The following is a 19,121-nucleotide window of genomic DNA, read 5'->3' as shown; positions in this document are numbered from 1 at the left end:
ACCTCACCTACACCTACACATAGCAGACACACAACCTCACCTACACCTACACATAGCAGACACACAACCTCACCTACACCTACACATAGGAGACACACAACCTCACCTACACCTACACATAGGAGACACACAACCTCACCTCGCCTACACATAGCAGACACACAACCTCACCTACACCTAGACCTACACATAGGAGACACACAACCTCACCTCGCCTACACATAGCAGACACACAACCTCACCTACACATATGTGACACACAACCTCACCTACACCTACACATAGGAGACACACAACCTCACCTCTCCTACACATAGCAGACACACAACCTCACCTCGCCTACACATAGCAGACACACAACCTTACCTGCACCTACACATAGCAGACACACAAACTCACCTACACCTACACATAGGAGACACACAACCTCACCTACACCTACACGTAGCAGACACACAACCTCACCTACACCTACACATAGGAGACACACAACCTCACCTACGCCTACACATAGGAGACACACAACCTTACCTACACCTACACATAGGAGACACACAACCTCACCTACATCTACACCTATACATAGGAGAGACACAACCTCACCTACACCTACACCTACACATAGAAGACACACAACCTTACCTACACCTACACATAGGAGACACGTAACCTCACCTGCACCCACACATAGGAGACACACAATCTCACCTACACCTACACATACCAGACACACAACCTTACCTACACCTACACATAGACGACACACAACCTTACCTACACCTACACATAGGAGACACGTAACCTCACCTACACCTACACATAGGAGACACACAATCTCACCTACACCTACACATAGGAGACACAACCTCATCTACACCTACACATAGCAGACACACAACCTTACCTACACCTACACCTACACATAGCAGACACACAACCTTACCTACACCTACACATAGCAGACACACAACCTCACCTACACCTACACATAGCAGAAACACAACCTCACCTACACCTACACATAGCAGACAAACAACCTCACCTACACATAGGAGACACAACCTCACCTACACCTACACATAGAAGACACTCAACCTCACCTACACACACCTACACATAGCAGACACACCACCTCACTATATGATTCACCAATGTGGCATGTCGAAGGCACAAAAACAAATGTTGTAAAAATTAATCAGTGATGTATAAGAATCAGTTTTGTTTTACTTTACACGTTATATGAGGGAACGATCAGATGTATAGCATTTTATACAATGAATAAACCACCCAAATTATGGAAAAAGTTATTTTAATAATTTGGCTGCGCGGCCACTAAAAATATACAAGGGCCCAGTAAAATTATGATCTACTGGCCAAGTGGGCCACTGGAGAAAAAAAAATGTTGTGGTGGACACTGCCCTTTCTAGCTGTAACAGTCCCTCCAAGTGCTTTACATTTAATGCATCACCCCCCCCCCCACACACACACACACACACACTCACACACACCAGTGGTGGTGTGAACCGTGCAAGGTAAATAGCCAGGTCACTGGGAGTAGTTTGGGGTTAGATGTGTTATTCAGGGACACCTCCACATGTTCACCAGGGGAAGCAGAGGATCAAACCGGCAACCCTCCACTAACCAGATGACCTGCTGTACCTCCTGAGCCACTGCAACCCACACAGTGTGTTCAGACGCTTGAAACCAGCTCTGGTCTGTTCCTCTTTTTATCTTCATCACATTATGCAGCAGCGTGTGGGGGAAAGGAGGAGTTTGTGTTTACTCCGGGCGGCAGGTAGCAGGTTCGTGAGGTGGTCCGGTCACACAACAGGCAGTGTCAGAGTTGGAGTTTTTATTGAGCAAAAGAAAAAGCTCAACATGAAACAGAGCGTCTGTTTTTCTGCTACTTCCTGTGGAGTGCAGACTCTTGACTTGCACAGGAAACCAGACGCTTGCTGAGTCACCTCTGATTGGTTCGTTAAGGTGCTGCGGTGGTGCTGTACATCGTCACTTCCTGTCAGTGCAACACAGTCTGTGTTTATCGTGCTGTGAAGGAAACGTGTCTGTTTCAAACCAGTTCTTGTTTTGCTTGTGTCAACTCATTTCTGCGTAAATACATGTTGGCGTTGATAATTTGTTTAACCTGAACTGAAAATAGAGTGACTGACGGTGTGTGTGTGTGTGTGTGTGTGTGTGTGTCTGTCTGTCTGTCTGTCTGTCTGTCTGTCTGTCTGTCTGTCTGTCTGTCTGTCTGTCTGTCTGTCTGTCTGCAGCTGTCCCTGCGCAGGCAGCAGGTGGGGGAGAAGCTGAATGAATGGACGGTTTTCAGCGATAAGTATAAGGAGCTGTGTGAGTGGCTCACCAACATGGAGAACAAAGTCTCCCAGAACGGCGACATCAGCATCGAGGAGATGATCGAGAAGCTCCGCAAGGTAAAACCTTATCAGGGGAGGATAGCTCAGTAGAGAAGAACAGCAAAACCATATACTCACAATACACACACACAGAACAACACAATACAGAGCAAAACTACAAGAGTGGCCCTACCGAAGAGTATTACACTCGGTTGGCTGGACTATGACCGCGGGGCTAGCCCTACACGTGCCATTGTCTGGACTGAGTGAGTGAGGGATAGAGTTTCACCTTTGGCTGGACGACCGAGTTGGCATTTCCCCATTGGCTGTGTGAACAGTTTCCTGTTACGTCATCAGCTGTTCACAGAACCGATGTCAAATGAGCCACTTTTTAAATGTAGTCGCGCAAAAACAGCTGTTTAATAAATGTAGTCCCGGTCCAGCCATATACTAAGGTTGTCCAACCTTGGGGGTCGTCCCGGGTCGTCCTCTGCGTGGCGTTTGCATGTTCTTCCTGTGTCTGCGTGGATTTTCTCCAGGTGCTTCGGTTTCCCCCACCATCAAAAAGACATGCATGTTAGGGTCAGTACTCCTGTCTGTGTTCCTGACCGAGGCGTGGGGAGACCAGCTGGACTTGGTCCCTGGGCCGGCATTGTGGCTGCCCACTGCTCCACAGCCAGGATGGGTTAATGCAGAGCATCATTTCCCTGCAGGGATCATTAGAGTATGTCACCATCAACTAGGCTTTAACCGAGTGTTGTCTTGTTCTTTCATGGTCCTTCTGTCTGTTCCCAGTGTTTCTAGTTTGTATTCAAACACCTGTCTAGCTGACACGCTGCTGAGCACACAGACAGCTGTCTAGCTGACACACTGCTGAACACAGACAAACAGCTGTCTAGCTGACACGCTGCTGAACACACAGACGACTGTCTAGCTGACACGCTGCTGAGCACACAGACAGCTGTCTAGCTGAAACACTGCTGAGCACAGAGACAGCTGTCTAGCTGACACGCTGCTGAGCACACAGAAAGCTGTCTAGCTGACACACTGCTGAACACACAGACGACTGTCTAGCTGACATGCTGCTGAACACACAGACAGCTGTCTAGCTGACACGCTGCTGAACACACAGACGACTGTCTAGCTGACACGCTGCTGAACACACAGACAGCTGTCTAGCTGACATGCTGCTGAACACACAGACAGCTGTCTAGCTGACACACTGCTGAACACAGAGACAGCTGTCTAGCTGACACGCTGCTGAACACAGATAGCTGTCTAGCTGACATGCTGCTGAACACAGACAGCTGTCTAGCTGACATGCTGCTGAACACACAGATAGCTGTCTAGCTGACACGCTGCTGAACACACAGAAAGCTGTCTAGCTGAAACACTGCTGAACACACAGACGACTGTCTAGCTGACACGCTGCTGAACACACAGACAGCTGTCTAGCTGACATGCTGCTGAACACACAGACAGCTGTCTAGCTGACACGCTGCTGAACACACAGAAAGCTGTCTAGCTGACACGCTGCTGAACACAGAGACAGCTGTCTAGCTGACACGCTGCTGAACACACAGACAGCTGTCTAGCTGACACACTGCTGAACACAGAGACAGCTGTCTAGCTGACACGCTGCTGAACACAAAGACAGCTGTCTAGCTGACATGCTGCTGAACACACAGACAGCTGTCTAGCTGACACACTGCTGAACACACAGACAAACAGCTGTCTAGCTGACACGCTGCTGAACACAGATAGCTGTCTAGCTGACATGCTAGCGAACACACAGACAATAAGGCGCTCGCCAACTCAGTAAAACACCGTGGTGAAGGAGGTTTTACTGTGAGGTTCACTGTAAGCCAGTAAAGGGGAAGTGTCAATCTCCATAAAACCCCAGCCATATTAAAAACTGCTTTTTCATTGATTAGGTGAACTTTGACCCCTCCCCCATATTCCTCACAAAGGGAATTGTTTACATCCAAATATAACCTCAACAGAGGTTGTAATTGGTGGCAAATATTGGGCCAGATGTCCTACTTGCCAAAAGGAACGCAAAGCGTTGCGTTGACCTCTCGCTACCTGGTGATCAGGACCTTAGCATATGCCCGCTCCTACGCAGATGAGTCCGCAGCAGCACCTTCTCATGGTACCAAAGTCTGCTGCGGGGATGACCGAGTTCCCGGCGGTATAACCGGGTGGGTCGATTGGACTCATTAGCCTTGGTTGGCAGTTCATCTAGCAGAAGGAAAACTCTGATTCAAAACCTCCGCTGCCTTGCAGGGGCCTCGTCTGCGGGAAAAGCTTCGTGAAGAAACCCTGAGGAAAAATCTGTATCCGTCTCCATTGCCAGTTGTTTCACTAGTCTTGCCACTGGTAGTAGGTGGTCTCGGACGAGAGAGTGGGTTGATGATGCGCAACTCTTCCTCACTTTAAACGTCGTGCAAGTCATCAGTCATCCATCACAGGATGACTAGATGGTCGTCGTTGCTGCGACGGATGAAGAACTTAACCTCAACAAGTTGGAACGGTGCTTTATGGTCTAGTTCTCAGTTTCAGATATTTTGTCCATTTCTTAAAATGACAATGCATCCCATGTGCACGTTATCTATGAACATCTCAGTCTGCTCCCAGGACTCAGAAATCAACCTGTCTGTTTAGCTAGCTCCTATTCTGATGAATCCTCTCAACCACCACACTTGTTAGAATGGGCTTAATTCTGTGTGTGTGTGCTTGTGGTGGTTTCAGGATTACCAGGAGGAGATCACCCTGGCTGAGGACAACAAGCTGCACCTCCAGGAGCTCGGGGAGCGTCTGGCGAGGGCCAGCCATGACAGCAAAGCCTCGGAGATCCAGCAGAAATTGGGCAAGGTGAAGGAACGCTGGCAGCACCTGCTGGACCTGGTGGGAGCCAGGTGAGGAGAAACATGGAGCTTTGTGTCTTTTGTCCTCCTTACCCCTTCCATCTCCCAGCATCCTTTGTGTCTAATCCAAAGAAGACAGACTGAGATTGTTGGCGTCCTCTGGTGTCCAGATGACCTCTGAGTTAATGGAGATTCTAGTGTTTTTCTCTCAACTACAAGTTAAATCACATTACCATATGAAAGGTTCAGACGTGTGGTGAGCTTGTCACAGTGGGCAGTCCTGCTGGAGTTACACCGGTGGTCTCATCTCATCACCGCTAACCTTTTATTAATATTCTATTCTGTGAAATGAAAGCACATATTCAATTCAATTCAAAGTACTTTATTTGTCCCTCAGGGGGCAATGTGAGGCAAGTTTGCAAAAAAGTACACATAAAATTCATTCACACACATTTAAAAAAAAAAACAAATATGACAGTGTCAGAAAGAGTTTAAACAAGGATAATCAGGAACATTTATTTGACAAATCAACCAAATACTGATAATCCCAGTCACATACCAGCACACACTGGTTTAGATTTAGGATTTTAGGTTTTATTACTTGTCAGATGAGTTAGACTATTTTTCTACAATAGCAGTCATAAAAACACAATATATACTTTTATTAATCCCATCCTCTGCATGTAGCCGTCCTATTTTATTTGAGTAGTGGGCAGCTGCGGCGCCAGGGGACCAACTGCACTTCTTCCTATTCCCTCGGTCAGGGGCACAAACAGGAGTATTAACCCTAACATGCATGTCTCTGATGGTGGGAGGAAACTGGAGCACCTAGAGGAAACCCACGCAGACACGGGGAGACCATGCAAACTCCACACAGAAAGGACCTGGGAAGGCCTGGAGTTTGAACCCAGGACCTGGGAAGGCCTGGAGCTTGAACCCAGGACCTGGGAAGGCCTGGAGTTTGAACCCAGGACCTTCTTGCTGTGAGGCAACAGTACTGACCACTGGGCCACTGTGCTGCCCAGCACCTTGATAGATTTCATTTTCTATCACGTAATAAGAGTTTTAGTCCAGCATGAATGATGGACCCAGTTTTTCTTTCATTGCGTCTTTGTAATGTGACTACAGTACATGTGTTGTGTTGTGATCCTGACAGGATGTCAGACCTGTTAGGATGCTGCTTGTTATTTGATGTCCTCTATGCTAGACTGGTAAATACTGACAGGTCAGTAGACTGAATCAGGATATCAGTCAGTACGTTAGCTCAGGGGTTTTTATATCACGTTCTCTGAATTAGTAAACATGTTTTCAGTCCACACACACACACACACACACACACACAAAGTAGGCTAACCTCTAAAGCGACATCGCCTAGAGGCAGCAGTGTCTCAGCTGTGAGGCATGTGAGGTGATGATATGATGGATTGTGTTGACAGGGTGAAGAAGCTGAGGGAGACGCTGTTTGCTGTTCAGCAGCTGGATAAAAACATGAGCAGCTTGCGGTCCTGGCTGGCCCACATCGAGACCGAGCTGTCCAAACCCATCAACTACGACAGCTACAACTTCCAGGAGATCCAGAGGAAGTTAGACTTGCAGCAGGTAATGCCGTCTAACTGTAAGCCGACAGTAGCACACGGCATTTAATACTAACACTGCAAACATGAGGACCAGGAAGAGGGATGAGATGCAGTGATGTAGAAATACAAACTGAAACATGATCATAGTTCTCTCTTTGAGGGGGCAGCCGGGTAGCAAAGCAGTCTATTTCGTTGCCTACCAACACGGGGATCGCCGGTTCGAATCCCCGTGTTACCTCCGGCTTGGTCGGGCGTCCCTACAGACACAATTAGCCATGTCTGCAGGTGGGAAGCCCAATGTGGGTATGTGTCCTGGTCGCTGCAGTAACGCCTCCTCTGGTCAGTCGGGGCACCTGTTTAGGGGGAGGGGGAACTGGGAACTGTGGGGAATAGCGTGATCCTCCCATGCGTTATGCCCCCCTGGTGAAACTCCTCACTGTCAGGTGAAAAGAAGCGGCTGGTGACTCCACATGTATCGGAGGAGGCATGTGGTAGTCTGCAGCCCTCCCCGGCTCGGCAGAGGGGGTGGAGCAGCAACTGGGACGGCTCGGAAGAGTGGGGTAATTGGCTGGATACAATTGGGGAGAAAAGGGGGGAAAATGCCAACAACAAAAAAAAAAGACAAAAATACTTCTGTCTCTATCTCTCTGCCTGTCTCTCTATCGTTGTAGGAGTTACAGCGGGACATAGAGCGGCACAGTACCGGCGTGGCGTCTGTATTGAATCTGTGTGAGGTTCTCCTTCATGACTGTGACGCGTGTGCCACCGACGCTGAGTGTGACTCCATCCAACAGGCCACTCGCAGCCTGGACCGCCGCTGGAGGAGCATCTGTGCCTTGTCTATGGAGAGGAGGCTCAAGTAAGCTGCTGTTTGACCCAGTGACATCAGCTGCTGCTGCTAGACAAAGTTTTCCATGTAAACCAACACAGGTTTACATGGAAAATACAGTTTTGATTTCATTCAGGCAGAGAAGAGCATTTTGTTAGACTCTGCGAACGATGTTGACAAAATGTATGACCTCAGATGTTCAGAAGATCTTAATTTTGAATAACGTGAAGGCTACAGTGATGACATCTGGAGTTCAGTGCAGTAGCTTGGAAAGGAAGCTCACATGATGTTAGTTTGCTGCTCTAGTGTATAGTGTGTGGTAGTGGTTGCCATTGTATGAGGACCTGCTTAGCTCAATAGCACTGTGGATGGACCAGAAGTCCACAGTTCATCTTTACTACTACTACTAATCATAGTAATAATAAAAATAATAACTTTTATTTATATACCACTTTTCTGAAACAGTGTTACAAAGTGCCTTATAAAGAAATAAAACCAGACAAGGCAAAAATAAGAATAAGACCAAAGAAGTAAGAGTAAAAAAAAAATAAATTAAAAGAGTATAAATAAATAGAAACCATTTTTTTCTTTTTTTCTTTTCTCCCTGTTAAAGGTTTTTTATTGAGTTGTTCCTTATCTGATGCAAGGGTCTCAGGACAGGGTGTTGTGTTGCTGTAAAGCCGCCTGAGGCTAATTTGTAATTTGTGATATTGGGCTATACAGATAAAACTGACTTGACTTGACAAAGAGAAGAGTTTTAAGACGAGATGTAAAAGAAGCTACAGGCTTGGTTTGTCTTAGTTCAGCAGGAAGTGAGGTCCATAGTGTGGGGGCTCTAACAGCAAAAGCCCGAACATCCTTTGTAACAAACCCAGACCTGGGAATAACCAGCAGGGCTCCATCTGTGGATCGTAATGGTAGAGAGGGCGTGTACCAGGTCCATAAATCAGAGATGTATTTAGGAGCAAGACCACTGAAGGCCTTAAAAGTGAGCAATAAAATGTTAAATTCAGTTTGAACTCTTAAGAGGGAGCCAGTGTAGGGAGGCAACACAGGAGTTATATAGTCATGCATTTTTGCCCCGGGAATGAGCAGAGCAGTGGCATTTTGTACCAACTGCACCAACTGCAGACGGTGGAGGGATCCCTTGCTGATACCTGTGTAAAGTCTAGTAATACTACTGTAAAGTCAGTACCCATTAAAGTATACTACTACTGATACCTGTGTAAAGTGCGTTGCAATAGTCAAGCCGAGAATAGATAAAAGCATGTACAACTTTTTGTAGATCAGCAATTAAAATGACCTAATTTTAGAGATTACCTTGAGCTGGAGAAAGGAGAGTGGTGATTGGAGTGGACTTAAATGGACATGTTGGTGAAGGGAACAGAGGTGATGAGGAGGTGATGGGTAGGTATGGTGTCAAGGAGAGAAATGTGGAAGGACAGGTGGTGGTGGATTTTGTGAAAAGGATGGAAATGGCTGTGGTGAATACATATTTCAAGAAGAGGGAGGAACACAGGGTGACGTACAAGAGTGGAGGAAAGTGCACACAGGTGGACTATATCTTATGTAGAACGCACGATCTAAAAGGGATTGGAGACTGCAAGGAGGTGACAGGAGAACGTAGCTAGGCAGCATCGGATGGTGGTCTGTAGGATGACTTTGGAGACCAAGAAGAGGAAGAGAGTGAAGACACAGCCGAAGATCAAATGGTGGAAGTTGAAGAAGGAAGACTGTTGTGTGGAGTTCAGGCAGGAGCTAAGACAGGCACTGGGTGGTAGTGAAGAGTTGCCAGATGGCTGGACAACCACTGTAGAAATAGTGAGGGAGACAGCTAGGAAGGTACTTGGTGTGTCATCTGGACAGAGGAAGGAAGACAGGGAGACTTGGTGGTGGAATGAGGAAGTACAGCAAAGTATACAGAGGAAGAGGTTGGCAAAGAAGAAGTGGGATAGTCAGAGAGATGAAGAAAGTAGACAGGAGTACAAGGAGATGCAGCGTAAAGCAAAGAGAGAGGTGGCAAAGGCATAGGAAAAGGCGTATGGTGAGTTGTATGACAGGTTAGACCCTAAGGAAGGAGAAAAGGACTTGTACCGATTGGCTAGACAGAGGGACCAAGCTGCAAAGGATGTGCAGCAGGTTAGGGCGATCAAGGATAGAGATGGAAATGTGCTGACAAGCGAGGAGAGTGTGCTGAGAAGGTGGAAGGAATACTCTGAGGGGCTGATGAATGAAGAAAATGAGAGAGAGAGAAGGTCCGATGATGTGAGGATAGTGAATCAGGAAGTGCAGTGGATTAGCAAGGAGGAAGTGAGGGCAGCTATGAAGAGGATGAAGAGTGGAAAGGCAGTTGGTCCTGATGACATACCTGTGGAGGCATGGAGATGTTTAGGAGAGATGGCAGTGGAGTTTTTAACTAGATTGTTTAACACAATCTTGGAAAGTGAGAGGATGCCTGAGGAGAGGAGAAGAAGCATACTGGTACCGATTTTCAAGAACAAGGGCGATGTACAGAACTGCAGCAACTACAGAGGTATAAAGTTGATCAGTCACAGCATGAAGATATAGGAAAGAGTAGTAGAAGCTAGGTTAAGAGGAGGAGAAGTGATGATCAGCGAGCAGCAGTATGGTTTCATGCCATGAAAGACCACCACAGCTGTGATGTTTGCTTTGAAAATGTTGATGGAGAAGTATAGAGGAGGCCAGGAGGAGTTACATTGTGTCCTTGTGGATTTAGATAAAGCATATGACAGGGTGCCGAGAGAGGAGGTGTGGTATTGTGTGAGGAAGTCGGGAGTTGCAGAGAAGTATGTAGGAGTGGTGCAGGATATGGATGAGGGAAGTGTGACAGTGGTGAGGTGTGTGGTTGGAATGACAGATGGGTTCAAGGTGGAGGTGGGATTACGTCAAGGATCGACTCTGAGCCCTTTCTTGTTTGCAATGGTGATTGTCCGTTGTTTTTCCTGATAGCTCCATATCGCGGCCTGCTTGGAGGAGTTGGAACTGCAGCAGATGAAGTGTACTGTCTGGTGTAGGTTCACTAACCCAGGTTTCAGTGAGACATAGGGTGGCAGATCTGGAAATGTCCGAGTTTTTTTCGTTTAGGAGTAGTAGTTCATCCGTCTTGTAGACCAGAGAGCAGACATTCGCCGGGTGGAGTGACGGGAGCGCGGTTCGGAATTCCCACTGTCAGAGTTTAATGAGCACGCCAGCCCTTTTCCCCCATTGGTGTCTCTGCCGCAGCCCACACAGAACCAAAAGTTCAGCAAGACTTTTGTTAAAATGCTCAGTTACAGTTAGTAGAAAAGTGTGTTCAGTTTGACTAGTGGACAGTTGAAGACTTAAAAGTTCTTCCCTGTTGTATGTAATCATGGCACAGGCAACTGAACAAATAAACAAGAACAGAAAAATTACAAGAGAGAGCAGAACCGAGGCTACCGTCCGTGGTGCCTTCATCTTACTGATGTCAGTTTTGGACAGCAGTTATACCAATAAAGGAGAAGACTAAAGAAAAAAGGGGGGGAGAAAGGACTTAGAAGAAGGATGCAATCCAGAGTGTTCTTTCACCAGCGGACTTCCTCTGGACAGAGGGCGGTCTGACAGGATGCGGAAGAGGGGCAGGCTAAGCTAACTGCTAGTCCATGCAGACCAGCAGTTCTGACAGTCTTCCTGGCTGGCGTTCATTCTCCTGGACAACGATTTTTTTTTTTTTTTTTTTTTTTAGATGTTAGTTTGGACGTGTGTGTTCTTGTAGTTTGGACGTGTGTGTTCTTGTAGTTTGGATGTGTGTGTTCTTGTAGTTTGGACGTGTGTGTTCTTGTAGTTTGGACGTGTGTGTTCTTGTAGTTTGGATGTGTGTGTTCTTGTAGTTTGGACGTGTGCGTTCTTGTAGTTTGGACGTGTGCGTTCTTGTAGTTTGGACGTGTGTGTTCTTGTAGTTTGGACGTGTGTGTTCTTGTAGTTTGGATGTGTGTGTTCTTGTAGTTTGGACGTGTGTGTTCTTGTAGTTTGGACGTGTGTGTTCTTGTAGTTTGGACGTGTGCGTTCTTGTAGTTTGGACGTGTGTGTTCTTGTAGTTTGGACGTGTGTGTTCTTGTAGTTTGGACGTGTGTGTTCTTGTAGTTTGGACGTGTGTGTTCTTGTAGTTTGGACGTGTGTGTTCTTGTAGTTTGGACGTGTGTGTTCTTGTGGTTTGGACGTGTGTGTTCTTGTAGTTTGGACGTGTGTGTTCTTGTAGTTTGGACGTGTGCGTTCTTGTGGTTTGGACGTGTGCGTTCTTGTAGTTTGGACGTGTGCGTTCTTGTAGTTTGGACGTGTGTGTTCTTGTAGTTTGGACGTGTGTGTTCTTGTAGTTTGGACGTGTGTGTTCTTGTAGTTTGGACGTGTGTGTTCTTGTAGTTTGGACGTGTGTGTTCTTGTAGTTTGGACGTGTGTGTTCTTGTAGTTTGGACGTGTGTGTTCTTGTAGTTTGGACGTGTGTGTTCTTGTAGTTTGGAAGTGTGTGTTCTTGTAGTTTGGACGTGTGTGTTCTTGTAGTTTGGACGTGTGTGTTCTTGTAGGTTGGACGTGTGTGTTCTTGTAGTTTGGACGTGTGTGTTCTTGTAGTTTGGACGTGTGTGTTCTTGTAGTTTGGACGTGTGTGTTCTTGTAGTTTGGACGTGTGTGTTCTTGTAGTTTGGACGTGTGTGTTCTTGTAGGTTGGACGTGTGTGTTCTTGTAGTTTGGACGTGTGTGTTCTTGTAGTTTGGACGTGTGTGTTCTTGTAGGTTGGACGTGTGTGTTCTTGTAGTTTGAACGTGTGTGTTCTTGTAGTTTGGACGTGTGTGTTCTTGTAGTTTGGACGTGTGTGTTCTTGTAGTTTGGACGTGTGTGTTCTTGTAGTTTGGACGTGTGTGTTCTTGTAGTTTGGACGTGTGTGTTCTTGTAGGTTGGACGTGTGTGTTCTTGTAGTTTGGACGTGTGTGTTCTTGTAGTTTGGACGTGTGTGTTCTTGTAGGTTGGATGTGTGTTCTTGTAGTTTGAACGTGTGTGTTCTTGTAGTTTGGACGTGTGTGTTCTTGTAGGTTGGATGTGTGTGTTCTTGTAGTTTGGACGTGTGTGTTCTTGTAGTTTGGACGTGTGTGTTCTTGTAGTTTGAACGTGTGTGTTCTTGTAGTTTGGACGTGTGTGTTCTTGTAGTTTGGACGTGTGTGTTCTTGTAGTTTGGACGTGTGTGTTCTTGTAGTTTGGACGTGTGTGTTCTTGTAGGTTGGACGTGTGTGTTCTTGTAGTTTGGACGTGTGTGTTCTTGTAGTTTGGACGTGTGTGTTCTTGTAGGTTGGACGTGTGTGTTCTTGTAGTTTGAACGTGTGTGTTCTTGTAGTTTGGACGTGTGTGTTCTTGTAGTTTGGACGTGTGTGTTCTTGTAGTTTGAACGTGTGTGTTCTTGTAGTTTGGACGTGTGTGTTCTTGTAGTTTGGACGTGTGTGTTCTTGTAGGTTGGACGTGTGTGTTCTTGTAGTTTGGACGTGTGTGTTCTTGTAGTTTGAACGTGTGTGTTCTTGTAGTTTGGACGTGTGTGTTCTTGTAGTTTGGACGTGTGTGTTCTTGTAGGTTGGACGTGTGTGTTCTTGTAGTTTGGACGTGTGTGTTCTTGTAGTTTGGACGTGTGTGTTCTTGTAGTTTGGACGTGTGTGTTCTTGTAGTTTGAACGTGTGTGTTCTTGTAGTTTGGACGTGTGTGTTCTTGTAGTTTGGACGTGTGTGTTCTTGTAGTTTGGATGTGTGCGTTCTTGTAGTTTGGACGTGTGTGTTCTTGTAGGTTGGATGTGTGTGTTCTTGTAGTTTGGACGTGTGTGTTCTTGTAGTTTGGACGTGTGTGTTCTTGTAGTTTGGACGTGTGTGTTCTTGTAGTTTGGACGTGTGTGTTCTTGTAGGTTGGACATGTGTGTTCTTGTAGTTTGGATGTGTGTGTTCTTGTAGTTTGGACGTGTGTGTTCTTGTAGTTTGGACGTGTGTGTTCTTGTAGTTTGGACGTGTGCGTTCTTGTAGTTTGGACGTGTGTGTTCTTGTAGTTTGGACGTGTGTGTTCTTGTAGTTTGGACGTGTGTGTTCTTGTAGTTTGGACGTGTGTGTTCTTGTAGTTTGGACGTGTGTGTTCTTGTAGTTTGGACGTGTGTGTTCTTGTGGTTTGGACGTGTGTGTTCTTGTAGTTTGGACGTATGTGTTCTTGTGGTTTGGACGTGTGCGCTCTTGTGGTTTGGACGTGTGCGTTCTTGTAGTTTGGACGTGTGTGTTCTTGTAGTTTGGACGTGTGTGTTCTTGTAGTTTGGACGTGTGTGTTCTTGTAGTTTGGACGTGTGCGTTCTTGTAGTTTGGACGTGTGCGTTCTTGTAGTTTGGACGTGTGCGTTCTTGTAGTTTGGACGTGTGCGTTCTTGTAGTTTGGACGTGTGTGTTCTTGTAGTTTGGACGTGTGTGTTCTTGTAGTTTGGATGTGTGTGTTCTTGTAGTTTGGACGTGTGTGTTCTTGTAGTTTGGACGTGTGTGTTCTTGTAGGTTGGACGTGTGTGTTCTTGTAGTTTGGACGTGTGTGTTCTTGTAGTTTGGACGTGTGTGTTCTTGTAGTTTGGACGTGTGTGTTCTTGTAGTTTGGACGTGTGTGTTCTTGTAGTTTGGACGTGTGTGTTCTTGTAGGTTGGACGTGTGTGTTCTTGTAGTTTGGACGTGTGTGTTCTTGTAGTTTGGACGTGTGTGTTCTTGTAGGTTGGACGTGTGTGTTCTTGTAGTTTGAACGTGTGTGTTCTTGTAGTTTGGACGTGTGTGTTCTTGTAGTTTGGACGTGTGTGTTCTTGTAGTTTGAACGTGTGTGTTCTTGTAGTTTGGACGTGTGTGTTCTTGTAGGTTGGACGTGTGTGTTCTTGTAGTTTGGACGTGTGTGTTCTTGTAGTTTGGACGTGTGTGTTCTTGTAGGTTGGATGTGTGTTCTTGTAGTTTGAACGTGTGTGTTCTTGTAGTTTGGACGTGTGTGTTCTTGTAGGTTGGATGTGTGTGTTCTTGTAGTTTGGACGTGTGTGTTCTTGTAGTTTGGACGTGTGTGTTCTTGTAGTTTGGACGTGTGTGTTCTTGTAGTTTGGACGTGTGTGTTCTTGTAGTTTGGACGTGTGTGTTCTTGTAGTTTGGACGTGTGTGTTCTTGTAGTTTGGACGTGTGTGTTCTTGTAGTTTGGACGTGTGTGTTCTTGTAGGTTGGACGTGTGTGTTCTTGTAGTTTGGACGTGTGTGTTCTTGTAGTTTGGACGTGTGTGTTCTTGTAGGTTGGACGTGTGTGTTCTTGTAGTTTGAACGTGTGTGTTCTTGTAGTTTGGACGTGTGTGTTCTTGTAGTTTGGACGTGTGTGTTCTTGTAGTTTGAACGTGTGTGTTCTTGTAGTTTGGACGTGTGTGTTCTTGTAGTTTGGACGTGTGTGTTCTTGTAGGTTGGACGTGTGTGTTCTTGTAGTTTGGACGTGTGTGTTCTTGTAGTTTGGACGTGTGTGTTCTTGTAGGTTGGATGTGTGTTCTTGTAGTTTGAACGTGTGTGTTCTTGTAGTTTGGACGTGTGTGTTCTTGTAGTTTGGACGTGTGTGTTCTTGTAGTTTGGACGTGTGTGTTCTTGTAGTTTGGACGTGTGTGTTCTTGTAGTTTGGACGTGTGTGTTCTTGTAGTTTGGACGTGTGTGTTCTTGTAGTTTGGACGTGTGCGTTCTTGTAGTTTGGACGTGTGTGTTCTTGTAGTTTGGACGTGTGCGTTCTTGTAGTTTGGACGTGTGCGTTCTTGTAGTTTGGACGTGTGCGTTCTTGTAGTTTGGACGTGTGCGTTCTTGTAGTTTGGACGTGTGCGTTCTTGTAGTTTGGACGTGTGCGTTCTTGTAGTTTGGACGTGTGTGTTCTTGTAGTTTGGACGTGTGCGTTCTTGTAGTTTGGACGTGTGCGTTCTTGTAGTTTGGACGTGTGCGTTCTTGTAGTTTGGACGTGTGTGTTCTTGTAGTTTGGACGTGTGCGTTCTTGTAGTTTGGACGTGTGTGTTCTTGTAGTTTGGACGTGTGCGTTCTTGTAGTTTGGACGTGTGCGTTCTTGTAGTTTGGACGTGTGCGTTCTTGTAGTTTGGACGTGTGCGTTCTTGTAGTTTGGACGTGTGCGTTCTTGTAGTTTGGACGTGTGCGTTCTTGTGGTTTGGACGTGTGCGTTCTTGTGGTTTGGACGTGTGTGTTCTTGTAGTTTGGACGTGTGTGTTCTTGTAGTTTGGACGTGTGCGTTCTTGTGGTTTGGACGTGTGCGTTCTTGTAGTTTGGACGTGTGTGTTCTTGTAGTTTGGACGTGTGCGTTCTTGTAGTTTGGACGTGTGCGTTCTTGTAGTTTGGACGTGTGTGTTCTTGTAGTTTGGACGTGTGTGTTCTTGTAGGTTGGACGTGTGTGTTCTTGTAGTTTGGACGTGTGTGTTCTTGTAGTTTGGACGTGTGTGTTCTTGTAGTTTGGACGTGTGTGTTCTTGTAGTTTGGACGTGTGTGTTCTTGTAGTTTGGATGTGTGTGTTCTTGTAGTTTGGACGTGTGTGTTCTTGTAGTTTGGACGTGTGTGTTCTTGTAGGTTGGACGTGTGTGTTCTTGTAGTTTGGACGTGTGTGTTCTTGTAGTTTGGACGTGTGTGTTCTTGTAGTTTGGACGTGTGTGTTCTTGTAGTTTGGACGTGTGTGTTCTTGTAGTTTGGACGTGTGTGTTCTTGTAGGTTGGACGTGTGTGTTCTTGTAGTTTGGACGTGTGTGTTCTTGTAGTTTGGACGTGTGTGTTCTTGTAGGTTGGACGTGTGTGTTCTTGTAGTTTGGACGTGTGTGTTCTTGTAGGTTGGATGTGTGTTCTTGTAGTTTGAACGTGTGTGTTCTTGTAGTTTGAACGTGTGTGTTCTTGTAGGTTGGATGTGTGTGTTCTTGTAGTTTGGACGTGTTTGTTCTTGTAGTTTGGACGTGTGTGTTCTTGTAGGTTGGACGTGTGTGTTCTTGTAGTTTGGACGTGTGTGTTCTTGTAGTTTGGACGTGTGTGTTCTTGTAGGTTGGATGTGTGTTCTTGTAGTTTGAACGTGTGTGTTCTTGTAGTTTGAACGTGTGTGTTCTTGTAGTTTGGATATGTGTGTTCTTGTAGTTTGGATGTGTGTGTTCTTGTAGTTTGGACGTGTGTGTTCTTGTAGTTTGGACGTGTGTGTTCTTGTAGTTTGGACGTGTGTGTTCTTGTAGTTTGGACGTGTGTGTTCTTGTAGTTTGGACATGTGTGTTCTTGTAGTTTGGACGTGTGTGTTCTTGTAGTTTGGACGTGTGTGTTCTTGTAGTTTGGACGTGTGTGTTCTTGTAGTTTGGACGTGTGTGTTCTTGTAGTTTGGACGTGTGTGTTCTTGTAGTTTGGACGTGTGTGTTCTTGTAGGTTGGATGTGTGTTCTTGTAGTTTGAACGTGTGTGTTCTTGTAGTTTGAACGTGTGTGTTCTTGTAGGTTGGATGTGTGTGTTCTTGTAGTTTGGACGTGTGTGTTCTTGTAGTTTGGACGTGTGTGTTCTTGTAGGTTGGACGTGTGTGTTCTTGTAGTTTGGACGTGTGTGTTCTTGTAGTTTGGACGTGTGTGTTCTTGTAGGTTGGATGTGTGTTCTTGTAGTTTGAACGTGTGTGTTCTTGTAGTTTGAACGTGTGTGTTCTTGTAGGTTGGATGTGTGTGTTCTTGTAGTTTGGACGTGTGTGTTCTTGTAGTTTGGACGTGTGTGTTCTTGTAGTTTGGACATGTGTGTTCTTGTAGTTTGGACGTGTGTGTTCTTGTAGTTTGGACGTGTGTGTTCTTGTAGTTTGGACGTGTGCGTTCTTGTAGTTTGGACGTGTGTGTTCTTGTAGTTTGGACGTGTGTGTTCTTGTAGTTTGGATGTGTGCGTTCTTGTAGTTTGGACGTGTGTGTTCTTGTAGTTTGGACGTGTGCGTTCTTGTAGTTTGGACGTGTGCGTTCTTGTAGTTTGGACGTGTGTGTTCTTGTAGTTTGGACGTGTGTGTTCTTGTCTTTGTGTTGCACTGCTGTGGGCTGGGGGAAACAAGGTGTTGTTTGATTTCATGTGCGCAAGTGCATTCTGATTCAGATTCAGCATGTCATGTTGAAACAGAACATCTGCCATAACCAAACCCTGTCCAGAACTCTGTTTTCCCTCGTCTCTGGGGACTGTGTGTGTTGTCCCTCGTCTCTGTGGACTGTGTGTGTTGTCCCTTGTCTCTGCGGACTGTGTGTTGTCCCTCGTCTCTGTGGACTGTGTGTGTTGTCCCTTGTCTCTGCGGACTGTGTGTTGTCCCTCGTCTCTGTGGACTGTGTGTGTTGTCCCTCGTCTCTGTGGACTGTGTGTGTTGTCCCTCGTCTCTGTGGACTGTGTGTTGTCCCTCGTCTCTGTGGACTGTGTGTTGTCCCTCGTCTCTGTGGACTGTGTGTGTTGTCCCTCGTCTCTGGGGACTGTGTGTGTTGTCCCTCGTCTCTGTGGACTGTGTGTGTTGTCCCTTGTCTCTGCGGACTGTGTGTTGTCCCTCGTCTCTGTGGACTGTGTGTGTTGTCCCTCGTCTCTGTGGACTGTGTGTGTTGTCCCTCGTCTCTGTGGACTGTGTGTTGTCCCTCGTCTCTGTGGACTGTGTGTTGTCCCTCGTCTCTGTGGACTGTGTGTGTTGTCCCTCGTCTCTGGGGACTGTGTGTGTTGTCCCTCGTCTCTGGGGACTGTGTGTGTTGTCCCTCGTCTCTGCGGACTGTGTGTTGTCCCTCGTCTCTGTGGACTGTGTGTGTTGTCCCTCGTCTCTGGGGACTGTGTGTGTTGTCCCTCGTCTCTGGGGACTGTGTGTTGTCCCTCGTCTCTGCGGACTGTGTGTTGTCCCTCGTCTCTGCGGACTGTGTGTGTTGTCCCTCGTCTCTGGGGACTGTGTGTGTTGTCCCTCGTCTCTGGGGACTGTGTGTTGTCCCTCGTCTCTGTGGACTGTGTGTGTTGTCCCTCATCTCTGGGGACTGTGTGAGTTGTCCCTCGTCTCTGTGGACTGTGTGTTGTCCCTCGTCTCTGTGGACTGTGTGTGTTGTCCCTCGTCTCTGCGGACTGTGTGTTGTCCCTCGTCTCTGTGGACTGTGTGTGTTGTCCCTCGTCTCTGGGGACTGTGTGTTGTCCCTTGTCTCTGTGGACTGTGTGTGTTGTCCCTCGTCTCTGGGGACTGTGTGTGTTGTCCCTTGTCTCTGTGGACTGTGTGTGTTGTCCCTCGTCTCTGCGGACTGTGTGTGTTGTCCCTCGTCTCTGGGGACCAGAGTGTGTTGTCCCTCGTCTCTGTGGACTGTGTGTGTTGTCCCTCGTCTCTGTGGACTGTGTGTGTTGTCCCTCGTCTCTGGGGACTGTGTGTGTTGTCCCTTGTCTCTGTGGACTGTGTGTGTTGTCCCTCGTCTCTGCGGACTGTGTGTGTTGTCCCTCGTCTCTGGGGACCAGAGTGTGTTGTCCCTC

At 46.7% G+C, this 19,121-nt stretch overlaps 1 protein-coding gene across 2 annotated transcripts in view; it reads left to right on the top strand.

Moving 5' to 3' along the window:
- syne1b (spectrin repeat containing, nuclear envelope 1b) overlaps nucleotides 1–19,121 on the top strand; it is a 394,236-nt gene that overhangs the window by 320,382 nt on the left and 54,733 nt on the right. For both annotated transcript variants that reach the window (XM_056296155.1, XM_056296154.1), the window contains 4 exons: nucleotides 2,274–2,432; nucleotides 5,106–5,272; nucleotides 6,658–6,820; nucleotides 7,470–7,657. In XM_056296155.1, the coding sequence (XP_056152130.1) occupies nucleotides 2,274–2,432; nucleotides 5,106–5,272; nucleotides 6,658–6,820; nucleotides 7,470–7,657 (677 nt within the window). The remainder of the gene's footprint in view (nucleotides 1–2,273; nucleotides 2,433–5,105; nucleotides 5,273–6,657; nucleotides 6,821–7,469; nucleotides 7,658–19,121) is intronic.

This window comes from Lampris incognitus, chromosome 16, assembly GCF_029633865.1.
Source record: "Lampris incognitus isolate fLamInc1 chromosome 16, fLamInc1.hap2, whole genome shotgun sequence".
NCBI lineage: Eukaryota > Metazoa > Chordata > Actinopteri > Lampriformes > Lampridae > Lampris > Lampris incognitus.
The sequence above is the reverse complement of the archived record's forward strand: the minus strand, read 5'-3'. Positions and strand labels throughout refer to the sequence as shown.